The sequence below is a fragment of the Rhodamnia argentea genome, chromosome 8 (assembly GCF_020921035.1).
Source record: "Rhodamnia argentea isolate NSW1041297 chromosome 8, ASM2092103v1, whole genome shotgun sequence".
Taxonomy (NCBI): domain Eukaryota; kingdom Viridiplantae; phylum Streptophyta; class Magnoliopsida; order Myrtales; family Myrtaceae; genus Rhodamnia; species Rhodamnia argentea.
Genome location: NC_063157.1, coordinates 24,808,458 through 24,829,122, shown reverse-complemented (window position 1 = coordinate 24,829,122; position 20,665 = coordinate 24,808,458). Strand labels below are relative to the sequence as shown.

The window sequence follows — 20,665 nt, the reverse complement described above, 5'->3', positions numbered from 1 at the left end:
GGCATAGTATTGAAATTGCTAAAACTTATTTCCGTGATACGTAAAATGCTGGAAAGAGCGGATGAAATTTCCCTAATGATTATGATGCACTAATAGGAAAAAAAAACTCTTGAAAATCCCATTATCTTACGTCTTTTGTTTTTATTTTTACTTAGCTGAAAAAGATCATATTGCTCGAACCCTTCTTATTTTAATTAGGTTTAAGTCCGACGAGAATAAATATTCTACAACTAGCAATTTATTTAAATTCTGACGCGGGGAATAAATCTCAAACTATAAAAACAAACGAAACTTGAAAGCTAGAAACTCGTAACAATGTAGCAAAACATATCTAGAAAGGGCAATGTGAGATCTATTGTTTTGAAGCGGTTGTTTGAAGTGATAATAGGCCGTGTCAAACTTCAAAACAACGAGAGCATTAGTAAGTGAATTTGGCAAAATTGATCACTTAGGTCTACCTTCAGCTCCCTTAAGAACCCTTCTTATTTGATTTTTTTTTTTTTTGCATAGATAATGTGTGTTGGACCCGAGTAAAGTTCTTAAACTGCTTCGTCCGAACTCTAAGACGTAAAATTCGGGGGTATTCCTTGGGATGAAGGGAAGAAAAATATTTTCTCTCAATTTAGGAAGGTGATAATGAGGAAGGTAGACTTCACATTATATTCAAATGGCTACCGCCGAGTAGAGTTGTATAATAGCGTCCCGTGTTTGAGATGAATCATCAAAGTTTCGGCTCCTGCGTTATCGACCTACGCTTCACACGGTATTTTTGAACCAATTTATCGGCGATGTAACTCCAATTTCAAAGACACTGTGCGAAATTGATCACTTGGGTCTATTTTCAACTCATCTAAGAAAATGTGTCTATTTCAATTTTCATACCTTTCTTATTTGATTTTTGTTTTTGTTTTTTTACAGATAATGTATGCTCTATTTCTCCATCTCTATAAAAAGCCAATCCGGGATCAGAATCTTCAGTCACCTTTGCAAACGCCTTTCGTCTCTCCACTTGACTTCCCGGCTCACCACAAACTATAGAAAATGGCCGAAAATGCCGATGCCGCCGCCGGCGCCAAGCCGGCCATGATACCGCCGGAAGAAGCTCTCCGAATAGTCCTCGGTGCCGCGCGGCGGCTTCCGCCAGTCGCCGTGCCTCTACACGACGCTCTCGGTAAAGTCCTCGCGGAGGACGTCCGAGCTCCTGATCCTCTGCCTCCGTATCCGGCTTCAGTCAAGGTCGGTGGTCGAGATTCGATTACTTGCTCTTTGTTCGAAAATGTTCTTGAAAAATGCGCGCGCGTGCTCTGTGGTGCGAATGGAATGATTTCTTTCGCTGGTCATCTCGCGGATATACGTGTTGGATGATCGAGCGTTCAAGATGCGCGTCTTAGAAAATCTGGCAGTTAGCGTACTTATTGGATATGTTGTTAATAGTCAATGTAACTTTTGATGTTCGGATTGTTGTTTTGATAGGAAAGGGTGATGCTCTTTAGAACTTTCAAAGCAATTGATTCTAATGAAGCACGTTGTTGGGCCATCTGTGGTATTCCTTTCGTTAGGTCTTTGCAATTGGTTGCGTCATGACTTGGATTTTAATCGGATTATGTAGCGTGAAATGCCTTCATGCGGAAATGTTTTTCCGTCTCGAGGGTGAACAGCAGTGGACTTTGAGGCATTGTCTTCGAGCAATCATTATTGAACTGCGATAGAAAGCTTGGAACCTTTTCCTGATTAAGTCTCGATAATGCTTAGAGTAAAGTCCTACTAGGATAGCAGCTCCCGTTCCTTGCTTCTGGAGGTTCTGTGACTCTCTTTCAACCAGTTTTCAGCTTCAATCTTCAGTTTGGAGATTGTAATTACCTCTTGCAATAATGATAAAGGGAGTCTTTTGCTCTAATTGGGGTTGGTTAAGTGGATACTTCTCTTTTGTTGCACCCCTTAAGTATGACGTCGTCTGTTAGGTTTTCTTAAAGACTCCATCATACATTGTGAAAATAGGGTCCTGCCATCTGCTTGCATTTGTTTTGTAAAGAACGCCAAAGAATAGCTATATACGTTTGCTTGAGTGAATTTGGTTGCTTGCAGGATGGTTATGCGGTAGTTGCTTCAGATGGGCCTGGTGAGTATCCTGTAATTACTGAATCAAGAGCTGGAAATGATGGAGTTGGAGTTACTGTGACTCCAGGAACTGTTGCTTATGTAACAACTGGAGGTGAGTCATTCATCTTCAACTCGCTACCGTCTATCTAATTATAGGCGAGATTTGGAGAATTTTTCTTTGGTACTCTTTCATCTGAAGGTGTGAGGGATCTTGGTTTTTAGCCTTTCACTGCAATAAGATTTGCACCACACGAATATTTTAGTTAATGAAATCCGATAAGTGTCACCTTATCCCAGGAGCAGAATCTGACAAAGCTTTATCTGATAAGTTTGCACAGCTTATTCAAGATTCTTTTTGCTGAATTTCCATTTTCAAGTCAATATCTTTCTTTCAGGACCTATACCAGATGGAGCTGATGCAGTTGTTCAAGTCGAGGACACTGAATTAGCGAAAGGTTCTCTGACTGACCAAAAGCGAGTGAAAGTATTGGTACAAGCTAGCAAAGGTGTTGATATTCGTCCAGTGGTATGACCTTTAATTTTGACATCTAGTGAAGGCATTATCTTGAATCTTTCGTTTTTTGATTATCGAACTTCTTTTCTAAAGCATAAGCTTGAAATGTCAATTTTTGCTAAATGCCATGTCTAGGGATGTGATATCGAGAGAGATTCCATAGTACTTACAGCTGGAGAAAGGATAGGTCCTTCAGAAGTTGGTCTACTTGCTACAGTTGGGGTTACCAATGTTAAAGTACATCACATTCTCTCTCTCTCTCTCTCTCTCTCACACACACACACACACACACACCCTGCTTGTGCGCACTTTTCTCTACTTTTGTATGTGCATAAAGGTATGGGAAGACCCAAGGTGCCATGAAATAATGTCTATAAGCAATTTGCTAGAGTTGGCTCACCAGTTTCTATAATTTCATGGAGATAGGCGTGTAATCTCTGATAAGTACTCGCGCTAATAATTAATGTCTCCATGTAGGTTTATCCTTACCCAACAGTTGCCGTCCTTTCTACTGGAGACGAACTTGTGGATTCGAGGACTAAGTGTCTGGATCGGGGCCAGGTATGACTTTCTGTGCTATGGCTGATGGCTTCGGAGAATTAAATAGATGTTGTTCTTCCTATAGATAAATCTGTACGAAGGTTTGTTGAGAGGTCGCTCCCTTGTCCTTGTACTGATATGTGTTTTAAGATGGATACTCTATTCCTTTTCTCTACAATTCAATGGTTTAGTTGTTCATGAGATGCACTCTTAGTGATCAAGATGGTTTTAGCTAAACAGATTCGCGATTCCAATCGAGCAACGTTATTAGCTGCTGCTATGCAACAGCAGTGCAAAGTTCTTGATCTTGGCATTGCCTGTGATGATAAAGAAGAAATTGAAGGGATCATCCAAAGTGCCTTGTCTTCTGGGGTTGATATTTTGCTGACTTCTGGCGGGGTTTCCATGGGAGACAAAGACTTTGTCAAGCCTTTGCTGGAAAAGCAGGGTAAAGTACATTTCAGTAAGGTAACTATTGGCCATGCACAAGTTTTCAGCTAAATTCCTGGGAACTATCGGCCATGCACAAGTTTTCAGCTATGTTCCTGGGAAATTTGACTCTCCACTTTACTTGCATGCATTTTATCATTTCTAGCAAAAATCAGTTTAGACTAATTTATTGAGTTTCTTCAATTCCTTTGATGGAAAGCGAATCTTCATTTCAACTATGTCAGTCAGTTTCTTAATTGATGACAGACGAAAATAAACCCTCTATCTGGTGTTGATTACATTTTCAGGTTCGCATGAAACCTGGGAAACCGCTAACATTTGCAGAAATTACTGCAAATACTGCTGAAAGTAGGACATCAAATAGAGTTCTTGCATTTGGACTACCTGGAAATCCAGTTAGCTGTGTAGTCTGTTTTAATCTCTTTGTAGTTCCAGCAATTCGATACCTTGCTGGATGGGCTAACCCAGATCTTCTGAGGTAGCTATTTTTATAGAATTACTTATATTAAACAATTGCTGCACCAAAACCCTCAATAAATCCTCCTTAATTGGTGTATTCTTCACAGAATACAAGTGCGTCTGAAGCAGTCCATAAAGACAGATCCAGTTCGGATCGAGTATCATCGTGCCGTCATCAGGTGGTTGGCGAATGATGGATCCGGCACTCCTGGGTTAGTCTTTTTGCGGTCTTTATTTTCCCTTTGATGAGCTCTATTTTTTTCAGACCAGAAGATGAGGGCCTAATTTCTTTGAACTGGCCGATCAAAGCCTTTCCAATATGTGTGGAAATGATTGGTAGGCAATTTTACTTGTGGTTTTCAGTTTTGTTGCTGAGAGTACTGGCCATCAAGTGAGCAGCCGCCTTCTCAGCATGAAGTCTGCAAATGCATTGTTAGTGCTTCCTGCAACAGGCTCTGTAATACCTGCTGGAACGTCAGTCCCAGCTATTGCAATATCCGATCTAAGTGTTTGCGCTACTAGCAAGAGTCCTTTGTTGCCAGATTCAGATCCTGTGGTGCAAGTAACTTCATCTCATGATACTGTCACTGATGGACATCAAGAGGCTGCATACAGGGTTGCAATTTTGACTGTGAGTGACACTGTTGCATCTGGAGCTGGGCCTGATCGGAGGTATCATTTCACTTTTTTCACTTGTTGGGTAGAATGTTACCTTACTGCATTTTTTACTGCTTACACCCATTGCTGAACATGCTGGAAAATGTCCTTGTTATCCTTCTGGAAGTAGTTCCTCTTTTCATGGCTTTTTATCGAGTATTTTGTTTTGATTGGTTATGACAATGAAAATAACCTGTAAAAAATTTCAGTAACTTGTTAGCAAAGCCTCACCATACTTCCAAAATTAAAAGTTGGAATTTCGCTTTTATGGAGTCACTTTTCTCTATACCCTATTGATTAATTGCGACTGATGGCGAATAGGCTTGTACATCTGTGCAGTGAATTAATCTGGCATGGTAGGTCTGACACAACTCATGACTGTTACGTGGCTTTAACGTATGGCAGATGTCTCTGACATGCATCTTGATACACCTCTTTAAATCATTATTTTAAAGAGGTCACTTTGCTGATGCCAGAGCAAAATGGCAGAATTGATATGGCTTCCTACCAAAGTATGACTTGGAAGTACTATAGGCTTTGCAACAATTTTCTTCATCTCATTAAGGGAACTTTTGTGCAGATGAAGAGCATAGAGTCCTATCATCAATTCTGGTGTTTTTCTTCTGCTTTCTTATGACTTCAAACAATTAGTTGATGATTTCAACCTTTTGTGTGTTTTGGATTTTATTCCAATAGAGCTGTTGCTGCTTTCAAATTCTTTTACTTTGTCTTTGGTATATGCATTTATACCTTCATTTCTATTTCTTAAGTGATGGAGGATATGATGTTAATGTTTGACTATTGAAAGTTAGCTCCTATTTTTGCTATTGTTAGTTTATCAACTTGGTATGTTGTTCTATGTTGACTGGAACTATAGATGAGTCTTTCTCGGAATTCATTAGCTTAGTATTACTACTAAGGAGAGACTTTTGGTGCTGAAAGTTAGCCGTTTTTGACTAGCTGCTTTTAATATAAAGCTTTTCCTCTTTCTATAAGAAAACAGAGTTGTATTCAAGAGTCTGGAGAGATTAGGAAGACAAAGGAGTGGGGGAGGAAAAAGGAGGGGGGGGTTGGAAGGAATGAGAGAACCGGAGTTTTCTTGAGTTCAGGTTGAAGACACTAACCTTATAATGATGTAGTATTGTTTTCAAGTTATCTTTCCTCATATCTTCCATTGACTGTTCAGGGCTTCAAGACATGAATAAGCTGTAGAAAGAATAGAACATGATTTCCTGACCCGCATAATGTGGAACTAGTTCAAACTTGCAGTGGTCCAAGGGCTATTACAGTTGTTAATTCTTCATCAGAAAGGTTAGGAGGGGCAAGAGTAGCTGCAACTGCCGTGGTCCCAGATGAAGTGGCAAAAATTAAGGATATTCTGCAGAGATGGGCTGATATCGATAAGATGGATCTCATTCTCACTCTTGGTGAGTTCACCCTGTTTCTAACCTTGAAACCGCCTTCGCATTGTTCTCATGAATTTTTTCCACTGTCATCTGTTTCAAGGTGGCACTGGCTTCACTCCTAGGGATGTAACTCCTGAAGCAACAAAAGAGTTGATTGAAAAAGAAACCCCGGGTTTACTCTATGTAATGATGCAGGAAAGTTTGAAGGTAATTCCTTACTTCTGTGTAATCACTTTATTGATTTATTTCACGATATTAATATGACGAATAAGAAAATGTTTACTGTATGAAGTTCACCGTCAGATCGCTGTCTGGGTGAAGGAAAGTTGCTGACCAATAGGAATGGATTCATACTAGCCTTGAGCAAGTGCTGTTTAATTCGGAGATATCAGTGAAAAATATGCTTATGCTTGTGTTATTATTGATAATATTCAGTGTCAAAATCACCTTTTTCTGTACTGAGGTGATGTCGATCTACTTAGCTTAATTTACTGAACTTGCTTGTCCTTAATTTGCTTAGGTAACACCTTTTGCCATGCTCTCCCGTGCTGCTGCTGGAATAAGAGGCTCTTCATTGGTAATACTATAATATTTCCCTCCATAACTGATTACAATGTGCAACAAAATGAAATCCTAGTGGCTTTACATTTATATCTGGGAAGTCGTTTGTTTCACAGTTAAAAGTCGAAACCTCTGTTACCAAACCCTTTCACAAAGCAACCTACCGTAAATTGATTAGAATAGCAAATTGCTCCCTCTTGGTGTTGAGCTTTAAATTGTGGGAAATTGGCAAACCAGCATTTGGACATTTCTTGAAGCCTTAAACTGCTTCTTAACTTCGACTACTCTGGTTTTTGCACTTCTTTAAGTAGCTGCGCTTCCAAAGATGAGAAGAGCAGTTTTCTAGATACAGATTTTTCTTAAAGTGTCATGTTGTTTAATTTGTTGGAAAGTTACCTTTTTTTCAATAAATTAGTTGAAACCAAAAAAAGAAAAGAAAAAGTAGTTGACCCCAACTCGTGTTGATTTATTAGCTGTCTGAAATTGCTGCATCAGTAACTTCTACTTTCAAACAGTATGAATTTCCTTTAAAACATAGCAACATGTATTTCACCTGACTTGTGAGTCCTACGGATGAGTCTCTAAAAATTTCCAATTCACCTATCTCGGATGCCCCGATTCTATGTGATATAGCTCGTCTTGTACATATCTGTTTCCATATGCTATTTGTGAAAGCATTCTGATATTGCCGAACATGCAAAGGATTAGAAATATGAAGATCCTTCGCTTCCTTGACTTCCGCTTATTGCGTACTGTGATGCCAAAAATGAATAGATCATTAACATGCCCGGGAATCCAAATGCTGTCGCGGAATGCATGGAGGCTTTGTTGCCAGCCCTCAAGCACGCCTTGAAGCAAACAAAGGGAGACAAGAGAGAGAAGCATCCTCGCCATGTCCCTCATGCTCAAGCGGCGCCCACGGACACCTGGGAGCGCAGCTATAAGTCGGCCTCTGGCAGCGAAACGGAACGCGGTTGTTCGTGTTCCCACTGACGGTATATCGAGGTCAAGTGTCATTCCTGTAAATTATTACCAGTATCTGTCTTAAGTCTACTGGGAGGCAAAATGGTAGCTGCCTTGAGAATTCTCTTGCTTATTGCCTCTGTGGCGAACAGGTTCTGTGATGCGAGGATGGTCAGTGGTCAGGTTCTTTGTAATAAGTCATCTAATGAACACTTGCGTATACAGTTAGTTTTATGCTTCGAATAAAAAGGAACAAAATCACTCGGTCGAATTGGCGTTGGGGTAGTGATTTGAAGTCTTTAATTTTTTTTTTTCTGAATTAGGTGTTGAGTCAAGTCATCATATCTGATTTAGTTGCATCACGAAAATTCGAGATGCCATGGTCATGCATAGATTTGAAGGGCCAATTTTGGCACGCTGTCTGTCCTACTAACCCAATTGGTATTTTTTTCTTATGAAAAGCAAGTTTGTATTTTTTATAGGAGAAAGGACTTTCACATTAGTTGGTAATTTATTCTTTCCCAAAAGGGATAATTGTATCGGAAGTCTTAGAACTTATCGCGAAAGTGCGATTAAGTCAACTTTTAAAAAATGCAATCAAGTTTTAATACTTGTTAGATTGGTACAACCAAGTCTTCTGGTTAATTCCGTTCAACTTGGCTAACGGATAATATTGACGTGGCCTCTTTTGTATTATTTTTTCTCTCCTATGTAGCGCCAACGTGGCTCAAACGATGTTTTGTTCCCAATTTATTCTTAATATAAATTTTATTTAGACTATATTATAAAATAAGCCAACTTAAAAGAAGAAGGCAAAGCCAGGGGAGGCCTGCAAGCCATTTTGCCTTCTTTCCTCTCTTGTTCTTTTAAAGTTTAATTCTTTTAACTTTCAATCTAATTCGAATAGGATTGCTTTATTAGATAAGATAAAAATTGTCAGATTGATATAATCAAATTCTTTTATTAACTCTGTCCAACTTAACTAATGAAAAATATTGACGCAACCTTTTTTTTATTATTATTTTCTCTCTTTTGCGTGATGTCGATGTAGCTCAAACGTTGTTATTTTGTTCTAAATTTAATTTTTAATATAAATTTTATTTAAATTTTATTGAAGAATAAGCCAACTTAAAAAAAGAAGGGAAAACCAGGGGAGGGCTGCAAACCGTTTTGCCTTCTTTCCTTTCCTTTTCTTTTTTAAGTTTAGTTCTTTTAATTTTTAATCTAATTTGAATGTGAGTGCTTTACTAGATAAGAACTGGCTTATATACTTCAATATTTCCATTAGTCAAGTTGAACGGATTTAACAAAAGAATTTGATTATATCAATTTGACAAATTCTTTTAAGATTTGATGTACTTTTTATTAGTTTTAAAATTTAATTATACTTTCATGATAAATTTTAAGACTTTTTATATACCCACCTCTTCACAAAAAGTAAGTTTTCTCGTGTCCGTTATAAGGGGTTTTGTCACTATTCTGGAAACTTTTCAGAGGTAAAAGTAATATCTTAGAAAAAAAAAAAAAAACCGGAAAGCAAGTCTAAAACTGCTCAAAGTTGCAGCACAATTTGACGTGAATGATTGGAAATCTGCCTTTCACATTGACTAGAAGCTTTCTTTATTATTATTTTTTTGGGCATGAACTTTCTGGAAAAGTGAGTTTTCTCCAATCACAGATTAGTACTTTTGTTACGTTTCGTTGTAAGTTTTAAAGTTACTTTAAGTTAAAAGTAACTTTAAAACTAGGTTTCAACCAAAAAAAAAAAAAAAACCTTAAAAAACTATGTTAATACCACAAAAAATTTCAAATTAATTTACTTATGACAAATTTATGCTACATTAATTTTTTGAAGATAAAAAACCTCAAATTGATATATTTGTGATGATCCTTAGTAGTTTTCATTAAGTTTTACTATTAAATTGTTAAATTGGATGACACATGACAGTTGATGGGTATACTAATTTAGGATTTTTGCCATTCGTTTGTCACGGTGTACCTGTTTGAGGTTTATTGTCATATTAACCCAATTTAATAGAAGCTAACATTAGGATAAATTTATCACAAGTGTATCGGTTGTGGGTTTTTGTGGTCAAAAAATTAGTTTAGGATAAATTTATCACACGTGTATCAATTTGAAATTTTTTGCGATATTAGCTTTAAAACTATCGGAAGTTAGTATTTTCGAAAAGCGACTCTCTTAGCAACTTTTTAATGTTAAAAGTGACTTCAAAACTATCATACATTGAGAAATTTAAATGGAGTAATGTTTAATCTGCACGGATGGACAAGTCATGCTCAAAGGTTTTGTATTGGACGGCAAGGAATACACTTGTTATATTTGGGTTCAAGTCTTGTTGAGAGCACTCAATGAGTATGCATAATTGACGGAATTTTTACTTGTGACCTTTGGAGCAATAATTTCGATTGGGTGCCATATCAAATCTCAAGGCAATGTCACTGATTAATATACATACCTTATGTTTTGAGTGAATTGTAAAACAGCTTTTGTCCAATTAAGAGTGGCCTATCTGCGTTCCAATACCATTGTCACAATCGATGATCTAATTTTTTTTTTCAAGATAATTGCAAATACCATCATCACCAATTGCTAACATGCTCGCCCACAGCCCCCGGCCACCATCTCGTCACCTCTCCGGTCTCTTCTAAGGGTGATCGGTTATCAATTTGTTTCGATCCCACTTAAGAATCAGAAACTGAATCAGAAGGAACAGTTTCGGGTTCTAAAATCGAGAATCGAATGACTTGATCCTTGGAAACGGTGATGACACTTTGAATCCCGATCCACACTAGTCAGTCTGACAGGAAAGTCAAAGGTCATGACGCTTGGATAGCAAGGACCACCGAGTTGACAAAAAAAAAAAAAAATAGACAGCTAAGATCACGGGGCAGCGAGCGACGGTAAGTGAACTCTAAAAATTGTGAAGGAAGGACCGATGGCGAACAAGGATCAACAAGGGCATCTGGCAGCATATCAAAGATTCGCCAGAATAGTAATCACAATGGAGCATAGACGGATTGTGAGGCGCAGCTGGATGATCGTCGTGTGGAGTCAGGAGATGAGCAACGAACTACGGTAGGACTCATTGCCGGAGAGACATCGTGACAGAGTGTCGCGGATTAATGGTGAGGCGCGGCGAGTTTGTTGAAAGTTGAGTTCTTCAATTACGAGGCTATTTTGCCGAGTTCCTTAGAGAGAGTTATCTCACAGCGGTGGTGGCCGACGTTGTCGACTCTCTCTCTCTCCGACAAAAGTATCATACTTTTGTCCTTTTCTTCATTTTTGTTGTGCTTTTTCCTTTCTGCTCACCCCTTTGGAGTCGTGAAGACCTCCTTGGCTGCGCCCTTTTCCTTGGTTAAAAACAGAAATATATTATTCAAAATAAATCCCCCTCACGGTTGGTCCAGTCCGAGCGATCCAGGCGGTCCGATTTCCATCTTGAAATAATGAACCGGACCGTCCATAATCGGTTCTAATTTCATGAAATCGAGAACCGAAGCGACGCTCTTGGGAATTACCCAAAATCGACCAAGCACCCACAGTGAACACCACCCTAGCCCGCCACCTCAAGGCACCATTTCACGCCACACCGTTCACGCCTTTACCCACCACGTCAAAATTCGTTCCTTAGAAAGATACAGTGCCAAAATTCGTTCCTTAGAAAGATACAGTACTTTCCAAATATCATCACGGTAGCAATATGTATTCATTATGTCACGATTAGATCAATTTTCAAGCCGACTCGGGCCAGCCCAAATCCAATCATAAGCATATCACATGTGTCGAGATTTGAGGGTTCATGTCGCCTTGCTTTCATCCGAACGGATCTCAAGAGATTGTACACGAATTGGATTCTCATTCTCGAGAATCGAGTTTCGAGACATTTTACTTTTTCCGATTAAGAAATTAGAAGTACATACACTACTTAAAAAAAAAAAAGGAAAGGCAAGAAATCACCAAAAGCCAAAAATGAACAACTAAACTAATTAATGCTTTGGAAAAAAAAACACACCCGAGAGAGGAAATCCAACCACCACAATCGGATTCGGATCCGAGCCAGAGGAAGAAGACCTGCGGATTTGCGCAGCGGTTATAAATAGATGGGCCAAGTCTCTGTCCACCCGCGCGCGTCGTCCATTTCTTCGCTCCGGCTCGTTTCAGTTGACTTTCTCCATACGCGTCACTCTCCCGCCCGCGCTCGCCATCGCCGTCTCTCGGCTCTCCGCTTCGCTCTCCGTTCAGCTCCCGTCAGGTACGCCTTCGCTTCTCGCTATCCGGTTCTGTGTCTGCGATGGAGTCGCTAGTGGTTTGCTCTCCGATGGATCTGATCGGCGAGGTCGAGTCGTTCCGACGAGGGAGAAGACGAGAGGCGGTTGAAGTGAGTTTGTCCTCGACGCGTTTGGCTCCGATAGGCTTTAAAAGGATCCGAAGTTGCGGTGCTTGAGGGGCTTATTGGCGGTTTTTTTTTTGGTCGTTTGAGTGTTTGATGGATAAAGAGTAGCTGAAGCCTGAAGGAGTAGATCGTTGCATTCGTGCTGGATGCGAATGCGCTGGATGGATGAGTCTCCCCGTTTGAGTCTTTGTTCGAGCTTTCGTTTTGGAAGTTTTAGTTTCATTTGGTCATTTTTGGTTATAATTCTGAGCTCGTCAACGTGCTCCCGAATAAGAGGATTGAAACGGAAGTCAGGTCGACGTTCTGATAATTTGTATTTAATCTCCGTCTCCCACGCAGGATGCCGAGACAAGGTGTTTACCATAATTTCACTGAGGATTAACCTTGAGTTTCTTTCTACTTTGGGAGGATGTCACGTTGTTATGCAACTTGATGGGAGGCTAGATAGATAAATTCACACTTATTTCAATATGTATGATTGTGTGACATCTCTTTATTGATTCTTCTAAGTGGTTGATTGTAGCTTGGTGCATCCACCTTTTCGATTATGCTTCTTCATGGAAATGATTATCTGCGGAATGTTATGAAACAGGGCTATGGCGTCCCACATCGTTGGCTATCCTCGCATGGGGCCCAAGAGAGAGCTCAAATTCGCGCTGGAATCTTTCTGGGATGGGAAGAGCAATGCTGACGAGTTGCAGAAGGTGGCCGCTGACCTGAGGGCATCAATCTGGAAGCGGATGGCTACTGCAGGAATTAAATACATTCCCAGCAATACTTTCTCTTACTACGATCAGGTGTTAGATACCACAGCTATGCTTGGTGCTGTTCCTCCCAGATATGGTTGGAATGGGGGTGAGATTGGATTTGACACCTACTTCTCCATGGCTAGGGGTAATTCCTCTGTGCCAGCTATGGAAATGACCAAGTGGTTTGACACCAACTAGTGAGTTCTCTGTTCACGTTGTGACCATACTACCAGTATATTCTTACTCTCAGGTTGCTGTGCCTGTGGAGTCGTTATAATGTTCTTGATTTGTTATTTACAGCCACTATATTGTCCCTGAGCTAGGACCAGATGTTAAGTTCTCTTATGCATCTCATAAGGCAGTCGATGAGTTCAAGGAGGCCAGAGCTGTAAGTATAAGAAATCAGTTTATCACTTTGTTCAACAAATCCCCCACCACACCCCCCCTCCTGAAGCTCTTAAATTTCTCTCTGATGCAGCTTGGAGTTGATACAGTTCCAGTCCTTGTTGGCCCTGTGTCTTACTTGTTGCTTTCAAAACCTGCTAAGGGTGTTGAGAAATCCTTTTCTCTTCTCTCCCTTGTTGGAAAGATTCTTCCAATCTACAAGTAGGGGCTGAGCCTTTATGAAATAGTTGCCTAACCAATGGTTCGTTGATAGTGAATTTTCTGACATCGCCCCACCCCAACTAATTTTGTCTTTGCAGGGAGGTTGTTGCTGAACTGAAGGCAGCGGGTGCCACCTGGATACAGTTTGATGAGCCAACTCTTGTGACGGATCTCGATTCTCACCAACTCCAAGCATTTACTCATGCCTACTCCGAGCTAGAGTCAGCCCTGTCTGGCCTGAGTATTCTCATTGAGACATACTTTGCCGACGTGCCTGCAGAGGCATACAAGACACTCACCTCTTTGAAAGGCGTTGCAGGCTTTGGGTTTGACCTAGTTCGTGGAACAAAGACCCTTGATTTGGTTAAAGGTGGATTTCCTTCTGGCAAATATCTTTTTGCTGGAGTAGTAGATGGAAGAAACATTTGGGCTAATGATCTGGATTCATCTCTCAAAACCCTGCAAGCTCTTGAGGGCGTCGTTGGAAAAGGTATGTAAATATGCCAGCACAGTCATAGAATTTTGCTTGAACTTGAAATCTATTCGCAAAGTGACTAAGGCTTTGTGTGTAACCTTTGTCAGATAAGGTCATTGTTTCAACATCCTGTTCTCTTCTTCACACTGCTGTGGACCTAGTAAATGAAACGAAATTGGATAAAGAGATCAAGTCATGGCTCGCATTTGCTGCACAAAAAGTTGTTGAAGTAAATGCTTTGGCACAGGCATTATTTGGACTTAAGGATGAGGTACTGAGAGATGTTGAGTTTGTTTATGAGCATTTGATTTTCTTTTCAAATTGATTAATTTTCAAAAAGGAAGGACATATATGATGTTATGTACTTGTCGGCAATATAGGACTGAAATATATTTAAGTTGTTACGTGATAAACTTTGACCATTCCTTCATTCCAAGCAACGGCCCTGCTGTCTGTGCTCTGTCCTTTGTTTCAAGATTTTTAATCTTTCAGTTTTGATAAGTTGGGGCACATTATCAGAAGCTCACTTTCCTTGTTGTTTTCTGAGCATCTCCAGACTGTTTTCTCGTCTAATGCTGCCACCCAAGCTTCGAGAAAGTCCTCCCCAAGGGTGACAAATGAGGCTGTCCAAATGGCTGTGAGTAATTTGACCCAACTATTTTACAGTCTCAGATTCTGAAAGGCCAGTGTGACCGTTCCCATTAATTCATGGTAAGGTATTTCTTAGGCTGCTGCTCTAAAGGGTTCTGATCACCGCCGGGCCACAAATGTCAGTGCCAGGCTAGATGCTCAGCAGAAGAAATTGAACCTTCCAATTCTTCCCACCACCACCATTGGATCATTCCCTCAGACAATGGAGCTTAGAAAAGTACGCAGGGAATACAAGGCCAAAAAGTAAGCAATTTTCTTCGGTGCCAATTATGGTTCTGTCGAGGGCGATTTTCACTTTAAGTCCTGAATCTGTCTGATTTATAAGATGTACATTTCTTGGAATGTTAGGATTTCTGAGGATGATTATGTCAAGGCCATCAAGGAGGAGATTAGCAAAGTCGTCAAGCTTCAGGAAGAGCTTGACATTGATGTTTTGGTTCATGGAGAGCCTGAGGTGAGGTTTCGTATAATCTGGACATTCTAAGCCCATTTATGTAGAAATAATCGTTTTTGAAAGAAAGCTTACAAGTTTCCTTGCTGTTCTTCCATGGATCTTGCTGATGCAGAGGAATGATATGGTCGAGTACTTTGGTGAGCAATTGTCTGGTTTTGCTTTCACTGTCAATGGGTGGGTACAATCTTACGGGTCACGATGTGTTAAACCGCCTATTATCTATGGTGATGTCAGCCGCCCCAAGGCTATGACAGTCTTCTGGTCTTCAACGGCTCAGAGCATGACAAAATGTCCTATGAAGGGAATGCTCACTGGTCCTGTTACCATTCTGAACTGGTCTTTTGTAAGAAATGACCAACCAAGGTAAACAAAAGGATGAGGAGAGGAGAGCAGAGGAAAGAAAGAAAGCAAAATTTTTTTTCAACCCGCTAATTAGTGGGCCTCTCTTCTTGTTTCCTTTTTTGCTTAAAGATACCTGGCTCTTGCAGATCTGAAACCTGCTATCAAATTGCTCTGGCTATTAAGGATGAAGTTGAGGATCTTGAGAAAGCTGGTGTGACTGTTATTCAAATCGACGAGGCTGCTTTAAGAGAGGGTTTGCCTCTTAGGAAGGCTGAGCAGGCTTCCTATCTTGACTGGGCTGTCCACTCATTCAGGATCACTAATTGTGGTGTTAAAGATACTACCCAGGTAACTTTCCATTCCTTTCTTGGTATCTGATGACAGAACCCAGAAGGTTAATTACAGTGATCCCACTCATTCTTCCTTTCTTGAGATGAATGAGAGCTTAGGAATATTTCTTCAGTTCTATTTAATTGGTGACTGAATTTTCTACCACTTCAAAAAGGTTCAAAATCCATCTGTAGATTTGGGAATAACTGCTGAACTGATTAGTAGATTTCTTTACAATCGAGATCATTTAATGTCAGAGTGAAGAATGTCATTATCTTGTTGTCTTCTTATTGGTTATTATTTGTATAGACTTGTGCTAAGGAAATATGGAGTGAATCAAGCTTTTAGTTCCCGTCTTATGCTTTAATGAAAAAGATAGTGATTCCCTTCAGTTCTGAACAGCTAATCTGATTTGTTCTGCAGATCCATACTCACATGTGCTATTCAAATTTCAATGACATCATCCACTCGATAATCAACATGGACGCTGATGTGATCACCATTGAGAACTCCAGATCAGATGAGAAGCTGCTCTCAGTTTTCCGTGAAGGAGTGAAATATGGTGCTGGTATTGGTCCTGGTGTCTATGATATCCACTCGCCCAGAATTCCATCCTCAGAAGAAATTGCTGATAGAATTAACAAGATGCTTGCGGTCCTCGAGAGCAACATTCTTTGGGTCAACCCTGATTGTGGCCTCAAGACCCGCAAATATTCTGAAGTAAAACCTGCTCTTAGCAACATGGTTGCTGCTGCCAAGCTCCTCCGCACCCAGCTTGCCAGTGCTAAGTGAGTTTAGTAGGTAATTATCAGATGCTAGTGATCCTTGTGATGTGAAGTTTCTGTCGAAAGCTCAAATAAGTGCCCCCTTAACCCCCCCAAGTTTCACCCCACGTTTTCACAAGTTGATCGTGTATACATAGTACTTGGATGTGTACTGATTTTTCTCTCCATTTCTCTGCACTTTGTGGATTAATCGTTCTTTCTGACACCCCACCCCCTTTAAAGAAAAAATTATAATAAAGGAAATTTATCAGATGTTGAGAGCTGGAGTTTGCCTGTGGAATCATGAACCTGTTCATACGTACCAAATTCTCCTGTTTCATGGGAAATTTGGTTAGCTGCGATTTAAAATAGAAAGAATATCAGTTGAGGATTTATTATTTATAGAAGGTACATTATTCACTTGTAACAAATAGAATTACATTTCATGCTGAATGTAAGTGTGGAGCAACAAATTGCTTTTGCAAGCTTAAAGTTCTGGGTCAGATTCTGTTGTTCCAATAGACCTGAATGCATGTTTCACATACAGGCCAAGCACCACAATTAGTAGAGCTGCCACCATGGTGTTCATCAAATTCCTTGGCTTCTTCAGCTTCGTGACCAAATTCCCAACGTTTTCCTTATAAGTCTTGGCTTTGGGCTCACCAACGTCACCGGCCTTCTTTGTTCCTGTTTTTTCCATCTTCTTGCCTATATCTGCAGTATCGCCACGCTTTTGATCCTTTTCAGTGGCTTTCTTTTCAGCCAAATCGTCGCTCTTCTGCTGTAAAGCCATTTCCCGTCCATTTTTCGCTTCATCTGCTCTCTTGCTCTCCTCTTTGACTTCCTTGGGTTTTTCCTCATCCTCTGTCGATATCTTTGGTTTCTTGTCCTCCTCTGTTGGTTTTGCTGGCACTTGTTCTGCCTTTGGCGGCTCCTTGGTATCCTGTTTTGGACCCCTTTTTTGAGGTTCTGCTGCAGGTGTGGGTTCGGGAGGCTTAGTAGGTTGCACTGCTGGTTTCGCCTCTCCACGGGGCTCCGCTGGAATGATGATCTTCTGAAGTTTGACACGAAGAATGCCGTTGTCGAACTTTGCGCTGATCTTGTTAGAATCGTAATTGGACGCGATAGGCATTTCTTTCCGGAATCGGCTCCATTTGTTGCCGGTAACTTGACGCTCTCCCATGACCCTCAAATTGCCCTCCGATGTGATTTGAACCTTCAGTTGCTCCCTTTTGAAACCTGTTAAATATCAATCAGATGGCTGCGAAGTTAGTGTGTCTTAGACCTTCGTTTAGATTTGCTAGACCCGCTCTTTTATCTGCAACCGAAATCTGATGCTGCCTTCGGCTTTGATAAAAGAAATTATCAAACATGTGGCCTTAGTGAGCAACTTGTGCCCAATTCATTCCATTAAGCCGATTTCGCCTGATAGACTAATTGTTCTCTTTTAACTAGCAGATGTATTGCTTTTGTACACCAAGTCTGATCTAATATGGTGAAGATGATAGCTAACCGCTTTCAAATAAATGACGACAAAATGCCACGAAGCGAATATCGTATCACCTGGCAGATAGATGATAAGCGTGTCCAATCTGTCTTCTCGTTCCCAGTTCGTCGTCGGATCAATGTCTTCGTACTCGCGGGCTGCCGTCCTCGCATCCATCCTTGGCCTTTCGTGTTCTTCCGCCTGTTTTGCTTTGCTCTGAATAAGGGGAAGATCTTATTCTCTTGTGAGGAAAGGAGGGTTGGATCTGCATGAGTTTTATAAACCCGACAAGCCAGACTGGGGGGTTGCTTCCTTTGGGATTTGGTTATTCTTTGGTTTTCCCCTTGAATGATAGTTCTGTGTCTAGGCCTCTTTGTTGGGCTGTTCAATGGCTGCACGTATGCTTTGTTCATCTCCATGCATTAAGAAAACCGAGATTCTTTCCCTCTCTTTGGACTCTTCAGGAAAAATGCTGAGAAGGAGATTCCCCTTCGAGAGTTCCCAGGTTTATTGTGGTACTCTCAGGTTAATTAAAGGGCATCTTAATTATGGCTTCAATAATCATAATTTCGGAGTGATAATTTTTCGTTTAGGACTGTTAATTCTCTTGGTGTTCTGGTAATTTTGTCATGTCTTGTCGACAGCTGCTCATACGAACTCTCAGTTATGAATGCTTTTCTTTTGATGTCGTAGGTATGTTTCAGGTAGTAACAACAGCTGAGTAGCTTGGTCGCGAAGCAAGCGCAAAAACACATTGTTTAATCCCGATTGGTATATGATATGAACAGTTTTGTTGGGGAAAATTGTCCGAAAAATCCTAAAGTTATTGTATTTTTACCAATTTAATTCTAAACCTTTAAATTTTACCAGTTAAGTTTTAAATTTTTCTTCACGTTATGCCAATTGAGCTCATCCGGCCAATTTTGGCTGAAATCGCCGATGTGGACGTACGTGGCACGACTGTCGCTCACGTGAACAATTTCTAATAACATTTTAACATCTTTCGATTTTTTTTATTCCTTTTATTTTTAACATCACCGGCAACAAAGATCATATCGAGATTACATCTAATCTCCAATTTCATCTTGTAAAAATCTAAGCTTTTTCATACTGACGAATGTATGTTCTTTCTCTGTTTTATTAAGGTATCCAGTCTCGAAATATGAATCAAGGATTAAGTTTTCGATGACCACGACTCCTACTATTTCATTCACCGTATGGTCAGCCACTTCGGCCTGCGTAAGTTGTCCGCAATCTCGAGCGAGGCAACCAATTTATAATTATCGATTGATTTGGTTGTTGCGGTCATGCGATAGGTTTGCTAATATATTTTTCTCCATGATCGAAGCTCTCCACATAACCACTCCATCGTCAATAGTAGCTTTGTAAATTCTTCCGTTGACGTGTGAAAATTGACATGCTTGAGAAATTATTGTGTCGATAATAGTTTTGATTTTACCAACCAAGACTTGAATTTTCAACTTTCACCACTTTAGCCGACATTGTTAGATAAAACAATGAATTAATGTCTTTTCAGTCGCATTAAGTTTTTGTGAACCTATGAAGGGTTTCCCTCATTTTCTTCAATCAATTCATGCACCATTTTTTTTTTCAAATCTAAGAAATATAGCTGTAGAGCACTAATTTTGTACTATACATCCGCAAATCACAAATTACAAGCCTCTGGGGAGTCGAAAATGGCAAATTTGGAAACTCTTGCGCGTTTCACATTACAGAATCCAACCACATAACATGCGGCTGGCACGAATCTTAGGTAATTGATCGGGAGAAAGAGACACCGGTAAATGAAAACTCTGCGTGATCAAGAGATTTCGGATCTAACCTGTTGTGCAAATTTTAGCTATTATATGCAAATTTTAGGCCCACCAAACTTTTCGACATGTCCCACTCAACTTTTATATGCTAAATGAAATATTAATTATTGTGGTGATCTACCACGAAATATGATAATGAGAGTTTAAAAATAATATTGCCTGAACCTGCTCCTTTTGACTTTCTCATTCAACTTTGATCACTTTAGCATTTATAGATAAATAAAACAATGAAGTAGTTTCTTTTCAGTTGCCTTCTTTTACTTTTTTGACATGGCAATTTTTTTTTTTTTTTTGATCCAGGATCCGCCGGTCGTGATCGGGCTTCGCCCTTTCCAAGGGTGACTATACCCGAAGGGAGGCTGGCCCCACGCCCCACCACCAAGGGCCCCCACTTAAATCCGAGAAACCCGTTGGGAGAGTTTCGAACCCCCGACTGTGGTTTACGCCGGCGTCAAAGGGTTTGATTCTCACCAAACACGCCATGCCCGTGGTGGGTTTTGACATGGCAATTTTCATCTCTTCTTTTTCTTGTTTTTTGCCCTTTTTATCAACAAAGAGATTTTGTTTTTTGGTGCATTAAGTTTTGTGGACCTATGAAGTTTCCCTTATTTTCTTCAATTAAATGTGGAGATAATTATATAAATAATCTCCTAGCTTTGGTCAAGCGTGTAATGCATCCCCGAGCTTTCAATTTGCCCAATATGATCCATTTAACTTTAGCTTAATATTCAACGTCCGCCATGAACTTCTATTTTGTTCAGTCTGATAAAGTTCAATCTAGTCTCCAAATTGAATATGGCCCTTCCGTTAATGCAAGTTCAAGGACAAATATGGACAATTTTCATATAATCACCGCATTCAAAGATCACAATGAACAAATTAGAATTTCAAGGACAGTATTGCACATA

At 40.1% G+C, this 20,665-nt stretch overlaps 3 protein-coding genes across 4 annotated transcripts; 2 read left to right on the top strand and 1 right to left on the bottom strand.

The window, feature by feature from the left end:
• The first annotated feature begins 962 nt into the window (after window positions 1-962).
• LOC115735227 (molybdopterin biosynthesis protein CNX1) lies at window positions 963-7,921 on the top strand. 2 transcript variants are annotated; one of them, XM_048283792.1, is made up of 13 exons: window positions 963-1,236; window positions 2,086-2,212; window positions 2,478-2,626; window positions 2,750-2,851; window positions 3,092-3,175; window positions 3,395-3,622; window positions 3,892-4,082; window positions 4,171-4,275; window positions 4,427-4,735; window positions 5,990-6,147; window positions 6,227-6,333; window positions 6,647-6,703; window positions 7,462-7,921. In XM_048283792.1, the coding sequence occupies exons 1-13, from the start codon at window positions 1,042-1,044 to the stop codon at window positions 7,678-7,680; spliced, it is 2,031 nt and encodes a 676-aa protein (XP_048139749.1). In that variant the 5' UTR covers window positions 963-1,041; the 3' UTR covers window positions 7,681-7,921. The 2 variants fall into 2 exon arrangements, with proteins under 2 accessions (XP_048139749.1, XP_030522214.2); XM_030666354.2 differs by having other exon boundaries at window positions 964-1,236; window positions 2,496-2,626.
• Window positions 7,922-11,749: 3,828 nt separating this feature from the next.
• On the top strand, window positions 11,750-16,707 carry LOC115735323 (5-methyltetrahydropteroyltriglutamate--homocysteine methyltransferase). Its single transcript, XM_030666522.2, has 12 exons — window positions 11,750-11,924; window positions 12,658-13,011; window positions 13,115-13,202; window positions 13,293-13,420; window positions 13,519-13,910; window positions 14,003-14,166; window positions 14,452-14,532; window positions 14,623-14,789; window positions 14,895-15,000; window positions 15,113-15,363; window positions 15,489-15,690; window positions 16,096-16,707. Exons 1-12 carry the CDS (start codon window positions 11,773-11,775, stop codon window positions 16,462-16,464), a joined length of 2,454 nt encoding a protein of 817 aa, XP_030522382.1. The 5' UTR covers window positions 11,750-11,772; the 3' UTR covers window positions 16,465-16,707.
• A 98-nt stretch (window positions 16,708-16,805) lies between these two features.
• On the bottom strand, window positions 16,806-18,272 carry LOC115735324 (inactive protein RESTRICTED TEV MOVEMENT 2). Its single transcript, XM_030666523.2, has 2 exons — window positions 18,000-18,272; window positions 16,806-17,675 (listed from the first exon to the last, which is right to left on the bottom strand). The coding sequence occupies exons 1-2, from the start codon at window positions 18,097-18,099 to the stop codon at window positions 16,924-16,926; spliced, it is 852 nt and encodes a 283-aa protein (XP_030522383.1). The 5' UTR covers window positions 18,100-18,272; the 3' UTR covers window positions 16,806-16,923.
• Between the last annotated feature and the right edge of the window lie 2,393 nt (window positions 18,273-20,665).

Bases quoted from the DNA above. Each gene is read 5' to 3' on its own strand.
- LOC115735227 (XM_048283792.1), top strand. From the start codon at position 1,042: ATGGCCGAAAATGCCGATGCCGCCGCCGGCGCCAAGCCGGCCATGATA. The intron at 2,627-2,749 runs GTATGACCTTTA...TGCCATGTCTAG, and splicing joins GTGTTGATATTCGTCCAGTG to GGATGTGATATCGAGAGAGA. The intron at 4,736-5,989 runs GTATCATTTCAC...TCAAACTTGCAG, and splicing joins GGAGCTGGGCCTGATCGGAG to TGGTCCAAGGGCTATTACAG.
- LOC115735323 (XM_030666522.2), top strand. From the start codon at position 11,773: ATGGGCCAAGTCTCTGTCCACCCGCGCGCGTCGTCCATTTCTTCGCTC. The intron at 11,925-12,657 runs GTACGCCTTCGC...GTTATGAAACAG, and splicing joins CTCCGTTCAGCTCCCGTCAG to GGCTATGGCGTCCCACATCG. The intron at 15,001-15,112 runs GTGAGGTTTCGT...TTGCTGATGCAG, and splicing joins TGGTTCATGGAGAGCCTGAG to AGGAATGATATGGTCGAGTA.
- LOC115735324 (XM_030666523.2), bottom strand. From the start codon at position 18,099: ATGGATGCGAGGACGGCAGCCCGCGAGTACGAAGACATTGATCCGACG. The intron at 17,676-17,999 runs GTGATACGATAT...GATATTTAACAG, and splicing joins GCTTATCATCTATCTGCCAG to GTTTCAAAAGGGAGCAACTG.